Source organism: Tenrec ecaudatus, chromosome 18 (assembly GCF_050624435.1).
Source record: "Tenrec ecaudatus isolate mTenEca1 chromosome 18, mTenEca1.hap1, whole genome shotgun sequence".
NCBI lineage: Eukaryota > Metazoa > Chordata > Mammalia > Afrosoricida > Tenrecidae > Tenrec > Tenrec ecaudatus.
The window spans coordinates 5,993,391-6,010,082 of record NC_134547.1 but is presented as its reverse complement, the minus strand read 5'-3'; the positions used below and the strand labels follow the sequence as shown (position 1 = coordinate 6,010,082).

General features: G+C 45.6%; 1 protein-coding gene across 1 annotated transcript; it reads right to left on the bottom strand.

Annotated features, from left to right (window-relative positions):
* Window positions 1–15,201: 15,201 nt before the first annotated feature.
* LOC142432631 (fMet-Leu-Phe receptor-like) lies at window positions 15,202–16,248 on the bottom strand. The gene has a single exon (XM_075537853.1). The coding sequence runs from the start codon at window positions 16,246–16,248 to the stop codon at window positions 15,202–15,204; it is 1,047 nt and encodes a 348-aa protein (XP_075393968.1).
* Window positions 16,249–16,692: the final 444 nt, after the last annotated feature.

Genomic DNA, 16,692 nt, shown 5'->3' with positions numbered 1-16,692 from the left:
ATCCTTTGCTGCTGGGTTGGGGGTTGTACCTCGTTCTCCTTGGGGGGGGGTCCCTTGTTAATGAATCCCTATTGTGATATTTAAAGTTTATTGTGCCAACCTGGCCGATAAACAAATGTGGGGTTAATTGAAGGGCAGAGATAAATGGCTTGGTGACCTCCACCTTTTTAGTTCTCGGGTCTCTTGTGTTGGTCAGACCAGCGTGCAGCTGCCTTAGCCAGTTCCCTGCTTCAGCTGCCAAGGCTCACTTCCTGCAAGACATCTCCAAGGAGAAGCCACATGGACCTATCCCGATGCAGCCTTGGGTGCTGGAGCAGCTGTGTGGAGACCCCTGCCAGCGCTGAGATGCTTACATACTCACTGATTCGGCTTTCCTCCTGCAGTCAGCATCATTGCGTGTCTTTTGTGAGATGGAGGAGGACTTTGTGGATTGGTGTTGGACCTAAGGGCTAATGTTGGACTTTGGGGCTTGGGCAGCATTGGGTTGGGATGTTTTCTTGAAGTGCACTTTCCCTTTATATAAAACTTTCTCTTATACATGAGTTTCTGTGGATTTGTTTCTCTAATGTACCCAGACTAACACCTACGAAGAAACAGCACTCACTTTGCCATCCCAAAGAGCAGCCCATATTGAATTGTAAAGTTGTGTTTCTTTCTAACTGCATCCCTTCTCATGTGGATATTGACCTAACCACACCCCCTAAACCTTAGGGCCTAAGAGTGTACGACATTGGTTTTCTCTGAGGTCAGACAGGTGCAGTTCATCACAGTGGATTTCTGGAGGGTTTTTCCACGATGGTCCAACAGAGGCAAGATGGGAGAATTTATGCTTGCTAAACTTGCAGTATTTGGTGCACAACATTATGCATAAGTCTTTACAGTGGACCCCAGAAATGGACATGCTGGAAAAAGCAATTTTGATAATAGGTTACAAATAACAGTAATAACAACAAATTTTAAATAAAACTGTGCTGCTACAGTTATGTCATCATCTTGAAATATTCTGAAGGACACACACATCAAGTGCAAAGAGATCGAAACCTTAACAGGACTTGACACTCTTTTTTGTTCCCACATTCACATAGCACATAATTCAATCGTTCAATCATTCAATCATATCACGAAGACTTGTACAATCACCCCCACATCCATTTGAGCACACACACACACACACACACACACACACACCCCATGGTTAAATCACCTTTAAGATGATTCGTGCAATCACAATCCATTGTAGTGCTCCCTCCCTGCTCCCATCTTCATTTGTTACTCCCCAGATCCCCTTTCACTTCCTGTCTCCATGCCCTGCCCCCCTGTATTCCCTATATCGCCCATTATCATTATGCATCCACTCCTCCTGTGCCTCACAGCTGGGAGACCCAACAGAAACCAATAAAAAACAAAATTGTGCTAAGATGCCAGGGGCAAAAACAATAGTGTACAGGCAAAGATATTAATGATGCATAAGAAGGAAAAGACCACTCCCCCCACTCCCCAACAATAATCAAATAGCCAGGGAGGACATTTCTATCATGTACCCTGTAAGAGATACTTGCACCAAGAACAAATTCAGGTCGCGTCTATAGGGTGGTCAACTGGCCAAGTGCTGAGTTCGATCCAGTATCATCAAGATGGCAATGGTCTCTGTCTGATAGTAAAGCTGATGGAGACTCCTGATGTGGCTAGAGCGGATCTGCCAGTGGCTCAGTCTGACCACATGTGCTGCAGATGGGTTTTGGGTTCTCAACGTCTCCCATAGCGCTCCACAAATTGGGTGTTCATAATATTTGCTTTGATGCTTTTCTCCTCGCCGTATTCGAGTTTTGCAGTTGTCATCTTTGTGTCACACAGGCTGATGTGCTTCTTCCGTGTGAACTTAGTTGGCTCCTCGCTTAGATGGCTGCTTGTTTGAATGCAAGCTGTTAAGACCCCAGACACTATTCAGATCGATAGCTGGGCACCATCTGCTTTCTTCACCACACTTTGCGTGGCTTCTTTATCTTCAGCGAACACTTCATGAAGATGAGTATCCAGCAGGGCCATGATGTCAGAACTGAATGTTCATAAGTTGGGGCTAGGATTTAGTGCAAGCCCCAAACCCATTCTTGGATCTATGCCTTTTGTCGTAGTTACATAATCTAGTGTCAATTTGGGACTTGAGAGGATTAAGAGTGAAGGGGTGGAATCTAGTTTGTCAATCAGGTTATAGCCAATGAGGCCTCTGTATGGGCATGGCTTTCCCCTGAAGATTCTGAGAATTCCTGTATTTCCTCCTTGAGGTGGGAGACAGTCTCTCTCTCTGCTCACTTCCTGAAAGATGCCCTACTAACAAGACACATGGTCCATGATATAGCCAATGACTTCTGGAGCTGGAGGAGCCATGTGGACAGGCCTGCCAACGCTGAGATGCTTCTACCGCCACTGGACCCAAAAGACTGTACCCACTGGCCTGTGATCATCCTGTATTCAGCATCATTGCATGTATTTCGTGAGTCTGGAGAGGACTTCATAGATTGGTATCAGACATATGGGCTAATATAAGACTGAAGGACTTCTCTGGACTGGGCTAAGATGTTTTCTCAATATTCAGCTGCTCTTGTACATAAACCTCTTTCTTATACCCATATGAGTATATATGTATTATTTGCGTATAAGAAAGAGCTTTATATGCAAGAGCTGGCTCCTCCAGCTTCAGGGCACTAGCATAGCTCCATGTGCCTTGTCAGCAGGAATGTCTCCCAGGGAGTGAGCTATTTATCTCATTGGTGGCTTCAAAATGAGGTCATCAAGCTGTGACCTGATTGACAGACTAAACTCCATCCCTCCACAAGTTGACACCAGATTTTGTAACTACCACACCTTGACTCCACATTCACAAATATGTGGTGGTGTGTGATAGTCAGGTTGTTTGTGCCAACATGGCTCCCATATGAATATATGGGTGGATATTAGCCTGCCAATAATGTCACAGCTTGATTGGAGGGCCACTAAGATAAATGGCTCCTTGAGGCCAGCCTCTCTCTCTCTGTCTTCCTGGATGTGGGCCACACACTCTCTCTCTGTTTCACCTTCCTGTTGGCGAGCCCTAAGGCTAAGACCTGCCGGAGCCTTGTGGTGCTTACATTGCCATTGGATCCACAAGACTCTGCACCCACCAGCCTGTGATCTTCCTGAATTCTCCATCATTGCTTGTAGCTGCATGATTCTGAAGAGGGATGTATGCACTAGTATCAACTTATAGACTGGTATTGGACTTATGGACTTATCTGGGCTTTTTTCTTCATATAGAATTACTTCTTGATAAAGCTCTTTCCTATCCATATACAAGTATATTTGCCACCGAATTTGTTTCTCTAGTTAACCGGTCTAACATATGGTGGTAGTGGGGAGACATAGGTTCTCCACCATGTTCACCCACCCACTCACTGCCATAGAGTAGATTCAGCTCATAACCACCCTGAAGGCTGAAGTAGACCTGCCCTTTGAGTTTCTGAAATGAAATCTTGACAGTAGTTGACTTTCTCCCAAGGTGCAGCTGCTGGTTCTAATTGCTGGCTCTGTATTTTGAAGCTGAACTCATAACCCACTGCTACACGACCAGGGCTGCTCTAGAGCATGATAGGCCGAGGCTGTCCCCAACCATGGGGACAACAGAGGAAAGTTGTCAGTGTCGGTGGCAACTTCTCTGTATTAGTCATTGGAACAGCTATGCTTGCACCTCAGCTGCTTCTGTCTCCAGTGCTGGGGTTACCCCAGTACCCGCTCTGTGTCTTCACATATGGTTTGGATTCGGTAAGAGATATGTTGAAATGCTGTCTCTCCTTTTACCAAGGAGGTTATAATAACTATCAGAACCAGATCTTTTCCTTAGACCAGTGCTTCTCAACCTTCCTAATGCTGTGACCCTTTCATACAGTTCCTCATGTGGTGGTGACCCCCAACCATAAAATTATTTTCATTGCTATTCATCACTGTAATTTTGCTGCTGTATTGAATCATCGTGTAAATAGCTGATATGTAGAATATATTTTCATTGTTACAAATGGAGCATCATTACAGCATAGTGATTAATCACAAAACAATATGTAATTATATATTGTGAAATATTTATGTGTTTTCCTGTGGTCTTAGGTGACCCCTGTGAAAGGGTCCTTCGACCCCCAAAGGGGTCACGACCCACAGGTTAAGAATCGCTTCCTTATAGCGAATAAATACCAAAGGAGCCCTAGTGGTGCAATGGTTAAGTGCTCAGCTGACAACTGTTTTAGGGTCCAAAAGAGACCCCATCTCAAATGTAATTTAAAGAGAATATTTACTAAGTCTTTAAAGAGACTAAGGCAACCCAAAGACACAGAGACATCATTTGTAGGAGGGGAGGCCACCACATGAGGATGAAATGACATCTAAGGGGTTCATTGAGATACCAGGCTTTAGAAAGGGCACGGGTGAGCAAAGAAAAGCTGTCACAAAAGCGTGATAGTTGGTAGATCCATACATCACGGTTACAGGTGGGACTATGGAAGCAGGACCAGGACAGTACACTGTTAGATAGAAGAGTTCACAAAATTGGTCCAGGACCTTCCAACCAAGACATTCAGGGCAAGAATGATAGGACTTAATCTGTAGACAGACTCTGAAAATAAACTTTGGGTGGTCACTGTCATTCATACCCTTTTTGCGAATTTGAACTCTAATCTACAACCTGAGGATCGGTGGTTTGAACTCACGCAGCAATTCCGCTGGAGGAAGAGCCTTATTTGAATCCCTCTGGGATGCCCAAACTGCTGTTTTGACATGGTGTAAATCAAAGAGCGTAGAAAGGTTCACTGATGGATGAAAGGTGACTGCGCTTCAGGCTCATCGGCCATGACTGGGGCCCTGGCTTCCCTCCATGTAGAAGCTGTTGAATTGGAGAATGTTTCGTTTCATATATTTCTGTGACAATTAAAAAAATTACACTCATGAGTACAAGGAAGAAAAACATTCTTCTCTTTTAAAAAATCATTTTACTCTGGGGGCTCATACAACTCTTATCAAAATCCATACATACGTCAATTGTATAAAGTACATTTGTACATTCGTTACCCTCAGCATTCTCAAAACATTTGCTCTCCACATAAGCCCCTGGCATCAGCTCCTCATTTTCCCCTCTCCCTCTTGAAAACACTTTAAAATTGCTGGTGGTAATGATTAGACAACTGTTCTTGATATATCTTAACTATTGCATTGTATGATATGTGGATGAAGTGCCAATATTACTGTTTAAAATTTTTGAAGGTTTCCCTGCAGCTACAATCCAATGTTACTCTCCCACAAAGAGAAGTGAAGTTCTTATGCCTGCCACAACATGGATGAGCCTTGAAAACAGTTTGCTGAAGGAAATTCGTCAGTCACAAAAGGACCAATATTGTATGTGTCTACTTTTATGAGCCCCTGTCAACCATGTCCCTTCTTCATTTCATCATGGCTGTCTCATGTGAACACCCACTTGTGTCACTTGTAGCACGCATCTTTGGTATCCTAAGAATGGATCGATGCAGTTGCATGTGACAGAAACTCATGCACACTGGCTTAAGTCAAATCTGCTTATAGGAAGGCTACGTTGTTGTTGGGTGCCATTGAGTCAATTCTGACTCATAGAGACCCCATGTGGTAGAGCAGAGCTGCTACACAGGGTTTTCTTGGCTGTCATCCCTGCAGAAATAAACACCCAGGTACTTTTTCCTACAGAGAGCTGATGGGTGGATTTGAACCATCAACTTTTCAGTTAGCAGCTAAGCACCTATAGTTACTGCTTTCCTGGGCAAGATCAACCACACCACTCTATGAATAATTAAAGCCTTTATTAAACAGCTGATTCGAAAGGGGGTTTGTGGGAGTCTGGGTTGATGAGAGAAACAAATTCATAAATGCTCATATGTCTATAAGAGAGAACTTTATATCAAAGAACAATTGTACTTTGAGAAAGCATCCCCACCCAGCCCAAGTCAAGCCCATAAATCCAATATTAGCCCACATGTACATTGCCAGTCTATAAATTCTTCTTCAAACTCACACAGCATGTGCAATGATGCTGAATCCTGGAAGGAAGATTACAGGCCAGTGGGTGGAAAGTCTTGTGGATCCAGTGGCGGTGGAAGCCTCTCAGCGCTGGCGTGGTCTCCATGTGGCTCCTCCAGCTCCAGGGCTCTGGCTGCATCAGCATGGCTCCATGAGTCTTGCTGTCAGTAGTGTCTCCCAGGAAGTGAGCATGTGTCCCTAGCGTCTCACTCCCAGGGAGTGAGCAAGCTATTTATTTCCTTAGCACTTCCAAATGAGGTCATCAAGTTGCAACCTGGTGGACAGGCTAAACTCCATCCTTTCACTCTTACTAGTCTCAAATTGACAACAGATTATGTATCGCCTGAAACCGCTCTCCATACAGGACAAAGAAGTCCAGGGCTTTTAGAGTTCCAAGTAATGGTCTGGCTTCAGGGGAGGGACATTCAAACAGTCTCGTTCTTATCAGGTTGGCAGGGTAAAGGTGGGGCTGGGGGAACAGCTCAGCTGCGGTAATAACCCAAGGTTTAACAAGATAGTATACATTTCTTGCTAGTTGGGCAGGCAGATCATGGAGACATCTCCGGGAAAATCAAGCTCTGAGAGGAGAATAGGGAGGGGGAAGGAGGGAAAGGAGGCAGTGGATTGCTATCAGGGATTGCAGGCACTTTCAAACACAATGGAGCTCTTCATGCTAAATTAGGTGACTACCATTACTCCACTCCAGCTTTTTATTGGAAGCATAGAGTGGGATTTAAAGGAAATGGACGGAAGGAACTATATCCAGAACCCAGAGAAACTGGTCAATTGCCGTATGCCTTCTCATCAGGGTTTCAAACCCATTGGTTCTGGTTTGAGCCCCCTGCCGAGAATGACCATTTCCATCCCAGATGTACCAAATCCAGTTTTCACTTGATTCCCCAGTGATTCTTGTGTTGAATGAATGCTGAGAGCCAAGGCACTACTGGTGCTTCTTGGAAACCAATGAGTCTTAACGAGCAGCATTTGCTTGTCATTCAAATCTTGTTAGAAATGCATCTTCTCAGCCACAGGTCAAACAGAAGCCAAACCAACTTCAAATCCAGGTTCTCTGCCCCTAGCTTTCTGGGGCTTCACCAGCTCTTATTTAAGATTTAATCTAAGCTTCTGCTTCACCCCCTTCTCCAAAGACAAGCATTGGCCGCCATTAGTCAAGTTGGTTCCTACTCAGTTAAGTTGTATAACGGAACAGAACACTGCCTGGGTCTGGGTCTGCCTCACAACTGTTGTTCTGTTTGAGCCCATTGTTGCTGCCAGGTGTTGCTCCATCCCCCGGAGAGTCATTACCATTTTCACCGACCTTCTACTTTCTCGAGCAAGGTGTTCTTTTCTAGGGACTGGTCTCTCCTGATAATATGTCCAAAGTATGTGCTGATGAGTTTCACCATCTACCTCCCATATGGTTTCTGTGATAAGAACCTATTCCTATCTTGTCAATTCAGTCTCTCAATAGTTGTGGGCTCTGCCTGGCCCTTCTGGTCATGACCCATAAGATTTCCTGTGACAAGAACCCATTGTTATCTTGCCACTCAGTCACTCTCTCTCTCTCTCTCTCTCTCTCTCTCTCTCTCTCTCTCTCTCTCTCTCTCTCTCTCTGTCTGTCTGTCTCTTTCTCTTTCTCTCTCTCTCTCTCTTTCTCTCTCTCTATTAAAAGATCATTTTATTTGGGGCTTGTACAAATCTTATAACAATCCATACAGCAACTGTATCAGGCATATTTGTACATATGTTGGCATCATTCTTTTTTCCAGACGTTTACTTTCTGTCTTTTTCTTTTTTTAAATCACATTATTGGGGGCTCCTACAACGCTTATCACAACCCATGCATCAATCCATTGTGTCAAGCACATTTGTACATTTGTTGCCATCATCATTCTCAAACCATTTGCTTTCTACTTGAGTCCTTGGGATCAGCTCCTCATTTTCCCCCTCCCTCGTGAACCCTTGATAATTTATAAATTATTATTATTTTGTCATATCTTACACTGTCTGACGTCTCCCTTCACCCACTTTTCTGTTGTCTGTCCCCCAGGGAGGGGGTTAATGTAGATCCTTGTAATCGGTTCCCCCTTTCTACCCCACCTTCCCTCCATCTTCCTAGTATTGCCACTCTCAGCACTGGTCCTGAGGGGATCATCTGTCCTGGATTCCCTGTGTTTCCAGTTCCTATCTGTACCAGTGTACCTCCTCTGGTCTAGCTGGATTTGTAAGGTAGAATTTGGATCATGATAGTGGGGATGAGGAAGTATTTAAGAACTAGAGGAACATTATATGTTTCATTGTTGCTACACTGCATCTTGACTGGCTCATCTCCTCCCTGCAACCCTTCTGTAAGGGGATGTCCAGTTGCCTACAGATGGGCTTTGGGTCCCCACTCTGCACTCCCCCTCATTTACAATGATATGATTTTTTGTTCTATGTCTTTGATGCCTGATACTTGATCACAATGATACCTCGTGATCACACAGGCTGGTGTGCTTCTTCCACGTGGGCTTTGTTGCTTCTGAGCTAGAGGGCCACTTGTTTATCTCTAAGCCTTTAAGACCCCAGACACTATATCTTTTGATAGCCTGGCATCATCAACTTTCTTCACTACCTTTGCTTATGTACCCACTTCATCTTCAATGATCTTGTTGGGAAGGTGAGCTTCCTGGAATGCCAGTTTAATAGAACAAATTATTCTTGCATTGAGGGAGTACTTTAGTGGAGGCCCAATGTCCATCTGTTGCCTTAATACTAAACTTATAAATATGTGCACATAGATCTATTTCCCCATCATCATATATAAATATATTTACATATGTTCATGCCTGTATTTAGACCTCTATAAATACCGGTTGCCTCCTAGTTCTTTCCTCTATTTCCTTTTGTCCCACTATCATGCGCAGCTTTCATTCAGGTTTCAGTAATTCATTTCTGTTACATTGCCCTTGATCAAGCCCTACCAGGCCTCCTACCTCCTCCTTGCCACCAATTTTGGATCACTTGTTGTGTTTGTCCTTGGGTTTGTTACACCCACTTCCTTTTCCCCTCCTCCCCTTCTTCCAGGCTACCCCCCAACTGTTGTCCCATTGTTTTCTTCTCCAGATTGTTTATCCAACCTATCTTATCTAGATAGACCTGCAGAGATAATAATATGCACAAAACAAGACAGTGCAAAATAAAGCAACAAAAGAAAACAAAACAACAACAAAAAGTGACCCAAAAAAGCTTGTAAACAGTTCAAGGTCTGTTTCTTGACCTTTAGGAGTGTGTTCTGGTTGAATCTAATGGGGTGCCACACCCTGGCCTCAAAGTCTATTTTTGGTATTCTCTCGGGACTTCTTTGCTCTGCTCCCCTTGTTGTTCTGTTGCACACCCTTAGTATTTTGGGGTGCAATTCCCACACTGTGTCTCCAGTGTTGTACCCTGTAGTGATATGGGTCAGTGAGGGACGTCGTGTCTCTTAGTGGGGCTGGCCATATGGTTCTCTCTGTGCATTGGCTGCTCTGAGCAGGGATATCATCCTCAAGGCTCAGTGGACCAGGATATGCTCCACTCTCTCTTCCTTCCCCTTCATTTGCTCCCATGTGTTCTGATCAGACATGTACCTCTCCCTGGAGCTGCAGCTTCAGTGCTGTACTCTGAAGTAAATTCTTCTGGGTGAGGGGAGGGAGGGGCAGCTGTCCACATAGTTGGGATTGGGGCCGGCCCGTCAGACCTCTCTACTGGTTCCCTGCGACATTTACTTTCTATTGAGTCATTGGTATCAGCTCCTCTTCCCCCTGTCTCTCATGACCCCTTGATAGATTGTACATTATTTTTATATTCATGTCTTATACCTACCCCTGTCTCCCTTCCCCCATGGTTTCTGTTGTTTGTTCCCCTGGAGGGGGAGCGTGTGGTTATGTGTTAATCATTGCATCATTGCGATCAGTCCCCCCTTCCTCCCCGCCTCTCCCCACCTTTCCTTTACCCTTCTGGTATCACTATTCCCATTCCTGTTCCTGGATTCTGTGTGTCGTGAGCCCTGATTTCTTATTTGTACCTGTGCACATGCTCTGATGGAACCAGCAGTGAAAGGCAGTGTTGCTGTCATGATAGTGGGGGGTGAGGAAGCCTCAAGGAACCAGAGAAATAGTGTATGTCACTCAGTCTATTAACAACCATAGCTATCCTTTGTCCCTCCCTGCCATGTCCTGTCCATCTCGTCTAACTCCCAAATGCCCTAGAATCCTTTAACCTACCAATAAGACTTCAACACACACATGGGCTCTCTTTGACAGTTCCAACTTGTTGCCTTGGCTCCAGGTGCAACCCCATGTAGCCCTGCATTACAGTGTGCTGTCGTTTTCTCTCTGTGACCTGTGAGTGTGAAACCCAACTTGCTTCCTCGCTTTCCTGTTTGAGTCTCATTTCCTCATTACCTGACCGAACATGTAAGATGCCCACGGATCCCCTTTGGGCCAAACTTTAGACACCTCTGGGGGGCTTCTTTTGAACTCTGTTCTCTCTACAACTGTCAATAATGCCTTAGACCGCCATGACACCAATCTCTGCCCAACTTCCATGCTTAATGCAGTCTGCCTTGTTGTAGGCTCTGTCTTTCACATCAGATTCTAATGGGAAACACTGACTGGACACCAGATGGCTCTGCACCAACTGGGTTTATCTCTTCCTGGGGTAAGGTCATGTGTGGCTGAGCTCGAGAAGGGTACATGGATATATGATAAATCTGGGACAGGCGGGAGGAGTCAATGAGGTGGAAACATAGGTATGGGATAGGCATGTCTGCCACAGCTGGCCAAATATCCAGAAGGGTCATTAGCTTGACTTGGCCACAGAAGGGGTATGTTGAGCCTTGTAAAGAGCATGGAAAGGGATGTAAGTGTTATTGAGCACACATTGCGTGCTACAGCTGTCCTGGGTGTTTCATTCACAAAGGACTTGTGAGCAGATGGGTCTTATCTCCCCACTTTGAAGAGATGGAAACCGAGGCTCTGAGTTGTGACTTTCTTTTTTTGTTAAAGGATCCACTGCTAGCTACTAAAGCTCAGATTTCACCAACGCTTGTTCTCATGACCTTTCTGTTCCAAAGATGATTCTTTCCCCACAACCACGGGTTTCACTCAATGGGAAAAACCCTTTTTGCTGTGCCGAAGTTTCTTCCTTGTCCAAGTATGTGCTTGGCTGTTGAGCTATCCTGGACACTCCCCCAGCCGGCCCTCTTCCACCCTCTCATTGTCCCTTTCTCCACCACTCTGTATTCATTTACATATTTATTTTATTAGTTGGGGTTTAATAATGCATATAACCTATCCTTCCATAGTTTAATCACATCAAGAAGAATTGTACAACTGCTACCACAATCTGTTTCCAACCATTCTTTCTTATGATTTAGGATCAAAGGAAAAGTTCCCTGGTTATCTTTTAATAATATCCCCAAGAGTTGGCACGAGACCTCCTTTTAGGAAGGGTGCTATTTGTTGATAAGTGGATTGGTTTGGAAAGTGTGTTAGGCTGGGTTGACCAGAGAAACAAACCAAGAGATACTCATATATGTACGACAAAGAGCTTTATATCAAGAAGTAATTGTATATTGAAATAACCTCCCAGCCCAGTCCAACTCAAGGCTATACATCCAATACTAGTCCATAAGTCTGATACAAGTCCCTAAGTCCCTCTTCAGACTCATGCAGCCACATGCCATGATGCAGAATGCAGGGAGATCACAGGCCGGTAGATACAGTCATGCGGATCCAATGGTGGTGGCTCTGGCAGCTCTCTGAGGGATTTGAGAGCAGGAAGGTGAAGGCAGAGAGCAAGGGGAAGGTTCCCAGAGCTCTCTGTATGAGAAGGCCACTCCCACAAGGAGGCACCATCAGGCTATGACCTGACTGACAGGCTGAACTCCACCCCCTACATGATTATGTCTCCTCAAGTTGACATGATATTATGGGACTGACACCGAAAGAGGTGGCATTGGTGATCTCAAGAGTTAATACAGAAAAGGTGGAAACAACATCAATGACCATCAACAGATGGATGAATAGACGAAATGTGGTCTGTACATACAATGGTATATTGCTCAGCCATAAAGAAAAATATAGGCCTGGTGCAGACTACAGCATGGCCAAGCCTCGAAAATGTCATGCTGAGTGAACTAAGTCGGTCATAAAAGGACAAATACTGCATGATCTCACTTATAGGAAATAAATGGATATACAGAAGCCAGAGGTACGGGAGGGAGGGATTGGGGATTTTTTTTGCTTGTTTGTTTAGAGTTTAGGCTCATGGGGGTGGACTGATTTGGAAAAGGATTTGGAGAATGGTCGCACGGCTTGACTGGTTGGTTGAATTAGTGTATGTTTTGTTGTGGGATCCAGCCCACATCCAGATGGGTCCTAAGGGATAGTTGTGCCATTGAAGAGAAGAAATTAAGAGGCAGACAAAAGTTTTGGGGTGCTCACCTCCTCCATGGTATCAGGAACCAGGGCCAGGAGAGAGAGAGAATGTATTCTTACACCAAATTATATAGTCTTCAGACATGCGAGCTCCCTAATGACAGGCAACCACATACATGACAAAGTGGGCAGTGTCTTTACCCTGGAGGTCCCCGAGTTCATTGGGGACAGTGTTGGGGGGCAGGTAAGGGGGGAGTGACTGTCCCCTGAGCAGGGAGAGCAATTGCAATGTGTCTGCTCCTGTAGATAAAACTGCCAACTAGATAGCAATCAGCCATGTGCTTGTAAGAGGTCACTTTTAGGCAGCACTATGATGGGCGGATATTGTGGGAATTATCTTTAATTAGGAGGATGTGATTGGGACTCTTCTCTAACTCATGAGTGTTAAGGCCTCCCTCCACCCAGAATCCTGGCCTCCCAGGTTTCTTAAATATGAAAATAAATAAGTTTGATGCATATATTCTCTTCCCAGTTCTCAGTTTCCCACATTTTGTTGTGTATATTTTCACCGCAAACAAAGAGATAAAAGGAAGAAAAAAAAACCTTGCTGCTGGATACACGAGTCGTCTGAGTCATTATAAAAGAATTGCAGAGGCAAAATATTTCATTCAGGAGCATTTATTGGAGCCTTTTGTATGCAGGAGGGAGGAAAGGATCCGAGAGGCCTTTCCAGGTGCTCAGAGATTGGTGGGACAGATTAGGCGAACGTGCTGGATGCTGCAACACACAACTCAGGAAACTGCCATAGGCCGCAAGTAGAACGAAAATGTTTTGAAAACGGTGATGGCAGCATATGTGCATATGTGCCTGACCCAACGGATGGATGTCTGGATTGTGATGAGAGCTGCATGAGTCCCCAATACAATGATTAAAATACAGATCTCAGAGAACCTTTAGGGGCTGCACAGAAAAGTGGGGGTGTCCAGATGAGGGTCATTCTCTGAGGGGCACACTATGCATTGAAAGCCCAAGAATCTGCCAGTGAACTGGAGTGAAATAAGCCAACGTCACTCGGTACTTCATGCACCTACTCGTTCTGCTGTGTAGCGCCTCAGGACACTCTGAGGCTCCTCCTCCAGCCTCTTCCTTCCTCTCATTCCCAGCCCCCCGCCACTCATTTTTATGACTTATCACCAAATGAAGAGCCTTGAGGTGGTCTTCACATGAGTCCTTCAAGAGCTGGCCCCAGAAATCCTCGTAGGAGGTGGGGATGCTGTCATTGATAAGTAGACTGCTTTGGGAAGAGAGACCCAACACACATAGATCTGAAGAGTCAAGGGCATGCTGGGTAAATTGTTCAACACGGAAGAAGAGGTAGGATACAGGGACCCAGATCTAACTGGAGGTTAGAGTTGGAGGGATGGCAGAGCAACACAATAGCGGGAAGACGAAGACAGGCTTTTCAGAACAAGGGAGTCTTTAAGTCCAACTGGATGCGTCTACCCTTGTTTCCGTTGTTGATCAGGGACTATCCCAGTGTGTCAACCGGTGGAAAAGTATGTTGCACACAGAAACTTTATGTCTTATGTGGGAATAACCGGAATGCCACTGTGAAAAGCAAACCCTAGGTTCTGTAGTGAGCTCAATTGAGTCAGGAGAGGCAAAACTCAAAGCCACAAGTGAAAAACATATGCCCCCGCCCCCGGAGTTGGGGGGCGAAGGACAATAATTGCTCACCTTTTATGATTTGATGGCTAGCGGCCGTGTTACCTAGATCTCAGGGAGATGGGAGCTCTCCTTTCAACAGCTAAATAATGATATTTTCTCATCCATCAGTCAAAGCCAAGGACTTTACAGAAAAGCATCCCTCTTTATATCTTGTCTCATTACAACTTTATTCTTTCACATGTTTCCCCGCTTGTTCTCTTTCCTCAGGTGACCAATAACTTACTGTCCACAGCAGAGTACTTTTGAGAATGGAGGTGGACACGATGGGTAATGATTACAGCATGGTAAGTATCATTCAAGAATCTAGGAGGTATGGTCTCCTCATGCCTTAAATGTGGGGATGATGAAGCGTTGTCTCACTCTTTGGGCATGCCATCAGGAGGAACCAATCACAGGAGAAGGACATCATGCCAGGTCATGACAACCACAAACAAACTGCCATCGAGCTGATTCTGGTTCATAGAGACCCTAGAAGACAGGTTAGAACTGCCCTTGTGAGCTTTTTAGACCTTAACTCTTGACGGGAGTAGAAAGTCCCACCATTCTCCACAGGAGGAGCTGGTGGTTTCGAACTGCTGACCTTTCAGATCGCAGCCCAGTGGGTAACCACGATGCTACCAGGGTCAAGTAAAGGGGGAGCCAAAGTGGAGGGAGACCCTCAATGAGAAGGATGCCCTCAGTGGCTATAACCGTGGGCTCAAACCCAGCAATGATTGTGAGGATGTAACGGGGCTGAATCGCCCCGTTAATTCAGTTACACACCAGGCTGCCCTGAGCTGGAGTTGACTTGTTAGGTCCAAACATCAAACAGTATCTTCATGCCTCTTCCATCCCCACCCCCCGGCCCCAAATCCGAGGCATGAAAATGTTTTTCTTGAGTTGGTTCACCCTAAGGTCAGCAGGAAATGCTTAGGACTAAGCATCATGGCTAATGCATAAGGCCAGAGGAAGGCAAGCTCGCAGTAGGGTCGGAGAAGACAGAGTTCAGACGTGGCTCGGACCCTCCTCTTCAAAAGCCCTGGAGCTCAGCCTCTGAAGGAGGTTGATTTGACGTCACCGTAGAAGTGCTCTGGCCTGGGTCCTCAGTGAGGGCCCTCTCCAGACTGGCAGGCAGGGTCTGGAGCAGCCTCTCTCGGAAGTCCTGGCCCATGAAGACGTACAGCATGGGGTTGAGGCAGCTGTTGAAGAAGGCCAGCGCTTTGACCATATCAAGCGCGACTTGGAATTCTTTGCTTGTTACCAGCCAGCCATTTCCGATTCTGACTGTGTAGATGAGGGCCATCAGCTGGAAAGGGGTCCAGCAGAGGAAAAAAGCCAACACGACGGAGGAGAGGACCCGTAACGGGCGGCTGGAATTGATCAGGCCCTGCTGGTGGATCTTGGTGGCGACGAGACCGTAGCAGATGGCGACCGTGAGCATCGGCATGCTGAAGCCGATGATGAACCGGATGATACCTCGGACCAGAAACATGTTGATGTTCACCCTCAGCTTCTCCAGGGGGTTATTGGTCCAGGGTGCGAAGTCCAACGTGCAGACGGTCCTTCCTAGAAACGGTTTCGTCGTCATCCGGATGATAACGGGCAACGTGAAGATCAGGGCAAGGAGCCACGGTCCGATGATCACCTTCTTGGCCAGACGCACGGTGCGGTGGTTCTGCACCCAGACCGGATGCAGGACACAAATGCAGCGGTCCAGAGCAATGACAGCGATGAGAAAGACGCTTCCGAACAGGTTGATGTCTATCACCGTTGAAATTAACTTGCACAAGAACCAACCGAAAGGCCAGTGATTCCCCATGATCTGAGTGGTCATGGTGAACGGCAGGGTGGCAGTGAAAGAGAAGTCGGCCAGGGCCAGGTTCAGGTACGAGATGGTGGTGACTGTGTGTTTCATCCGGAAGCCGGCCACCCAGATCACAAGGCCGTTTCCCAGCATGCCGAGGACAAAGGTGATTCCTAAAATCACCAGGGAGATGATACTTACAGCGTTGGGGGCTGGGAATTTCAGCGACATCTCTCGAGTCACATTCAGGGAAAGAGAGGAATTGGACTCCATCGAGCTCCTGCAACAGTTCAGTGATGGTTAGTTCTTTTTTTTTTTTCTTTTTTTGGTTTTTCCAACTCAAAGTGACTTTATTTGGGGTTTATGAGCTTATACATTTTTTTTGATGGTTAGTTCTTAGCTAGGAGCCTTCGTCTAGTTTCTCTAGGCCTTCATTTCCATACCCATTGTCTTTCTTTTTAAATTTTTTTATTTATTGGTTTTTTTAGACTGTGAATCTTTTAAAAAATTATTTTATTGGGGGCTCTTACAGCCCCTCATTTTCCCCTCCCCCCATGAACCCTCGATAATTTAGAACTTATTTTTTTAAATCTTTTTATTGGGGCTCATAAGGCTCTTATCACAGTCTGTACATACATCAGTTGACCAAAGCACCCTTATACATTCGTTGCACTCATCATTCTCATAATTCACCTTCCACTTGGGTTCCTGGAATCA

Bases quoted from the DNA above. Each gene is read 5' to 3' on its own strand.
- LOC142432631 (XM_075537853.1), bottom strand. From the start codon at position 16,248: ATGGAGTCCAATTCCTCTCTTTCCCTGAATGTGACTCGAGAGATGTCG.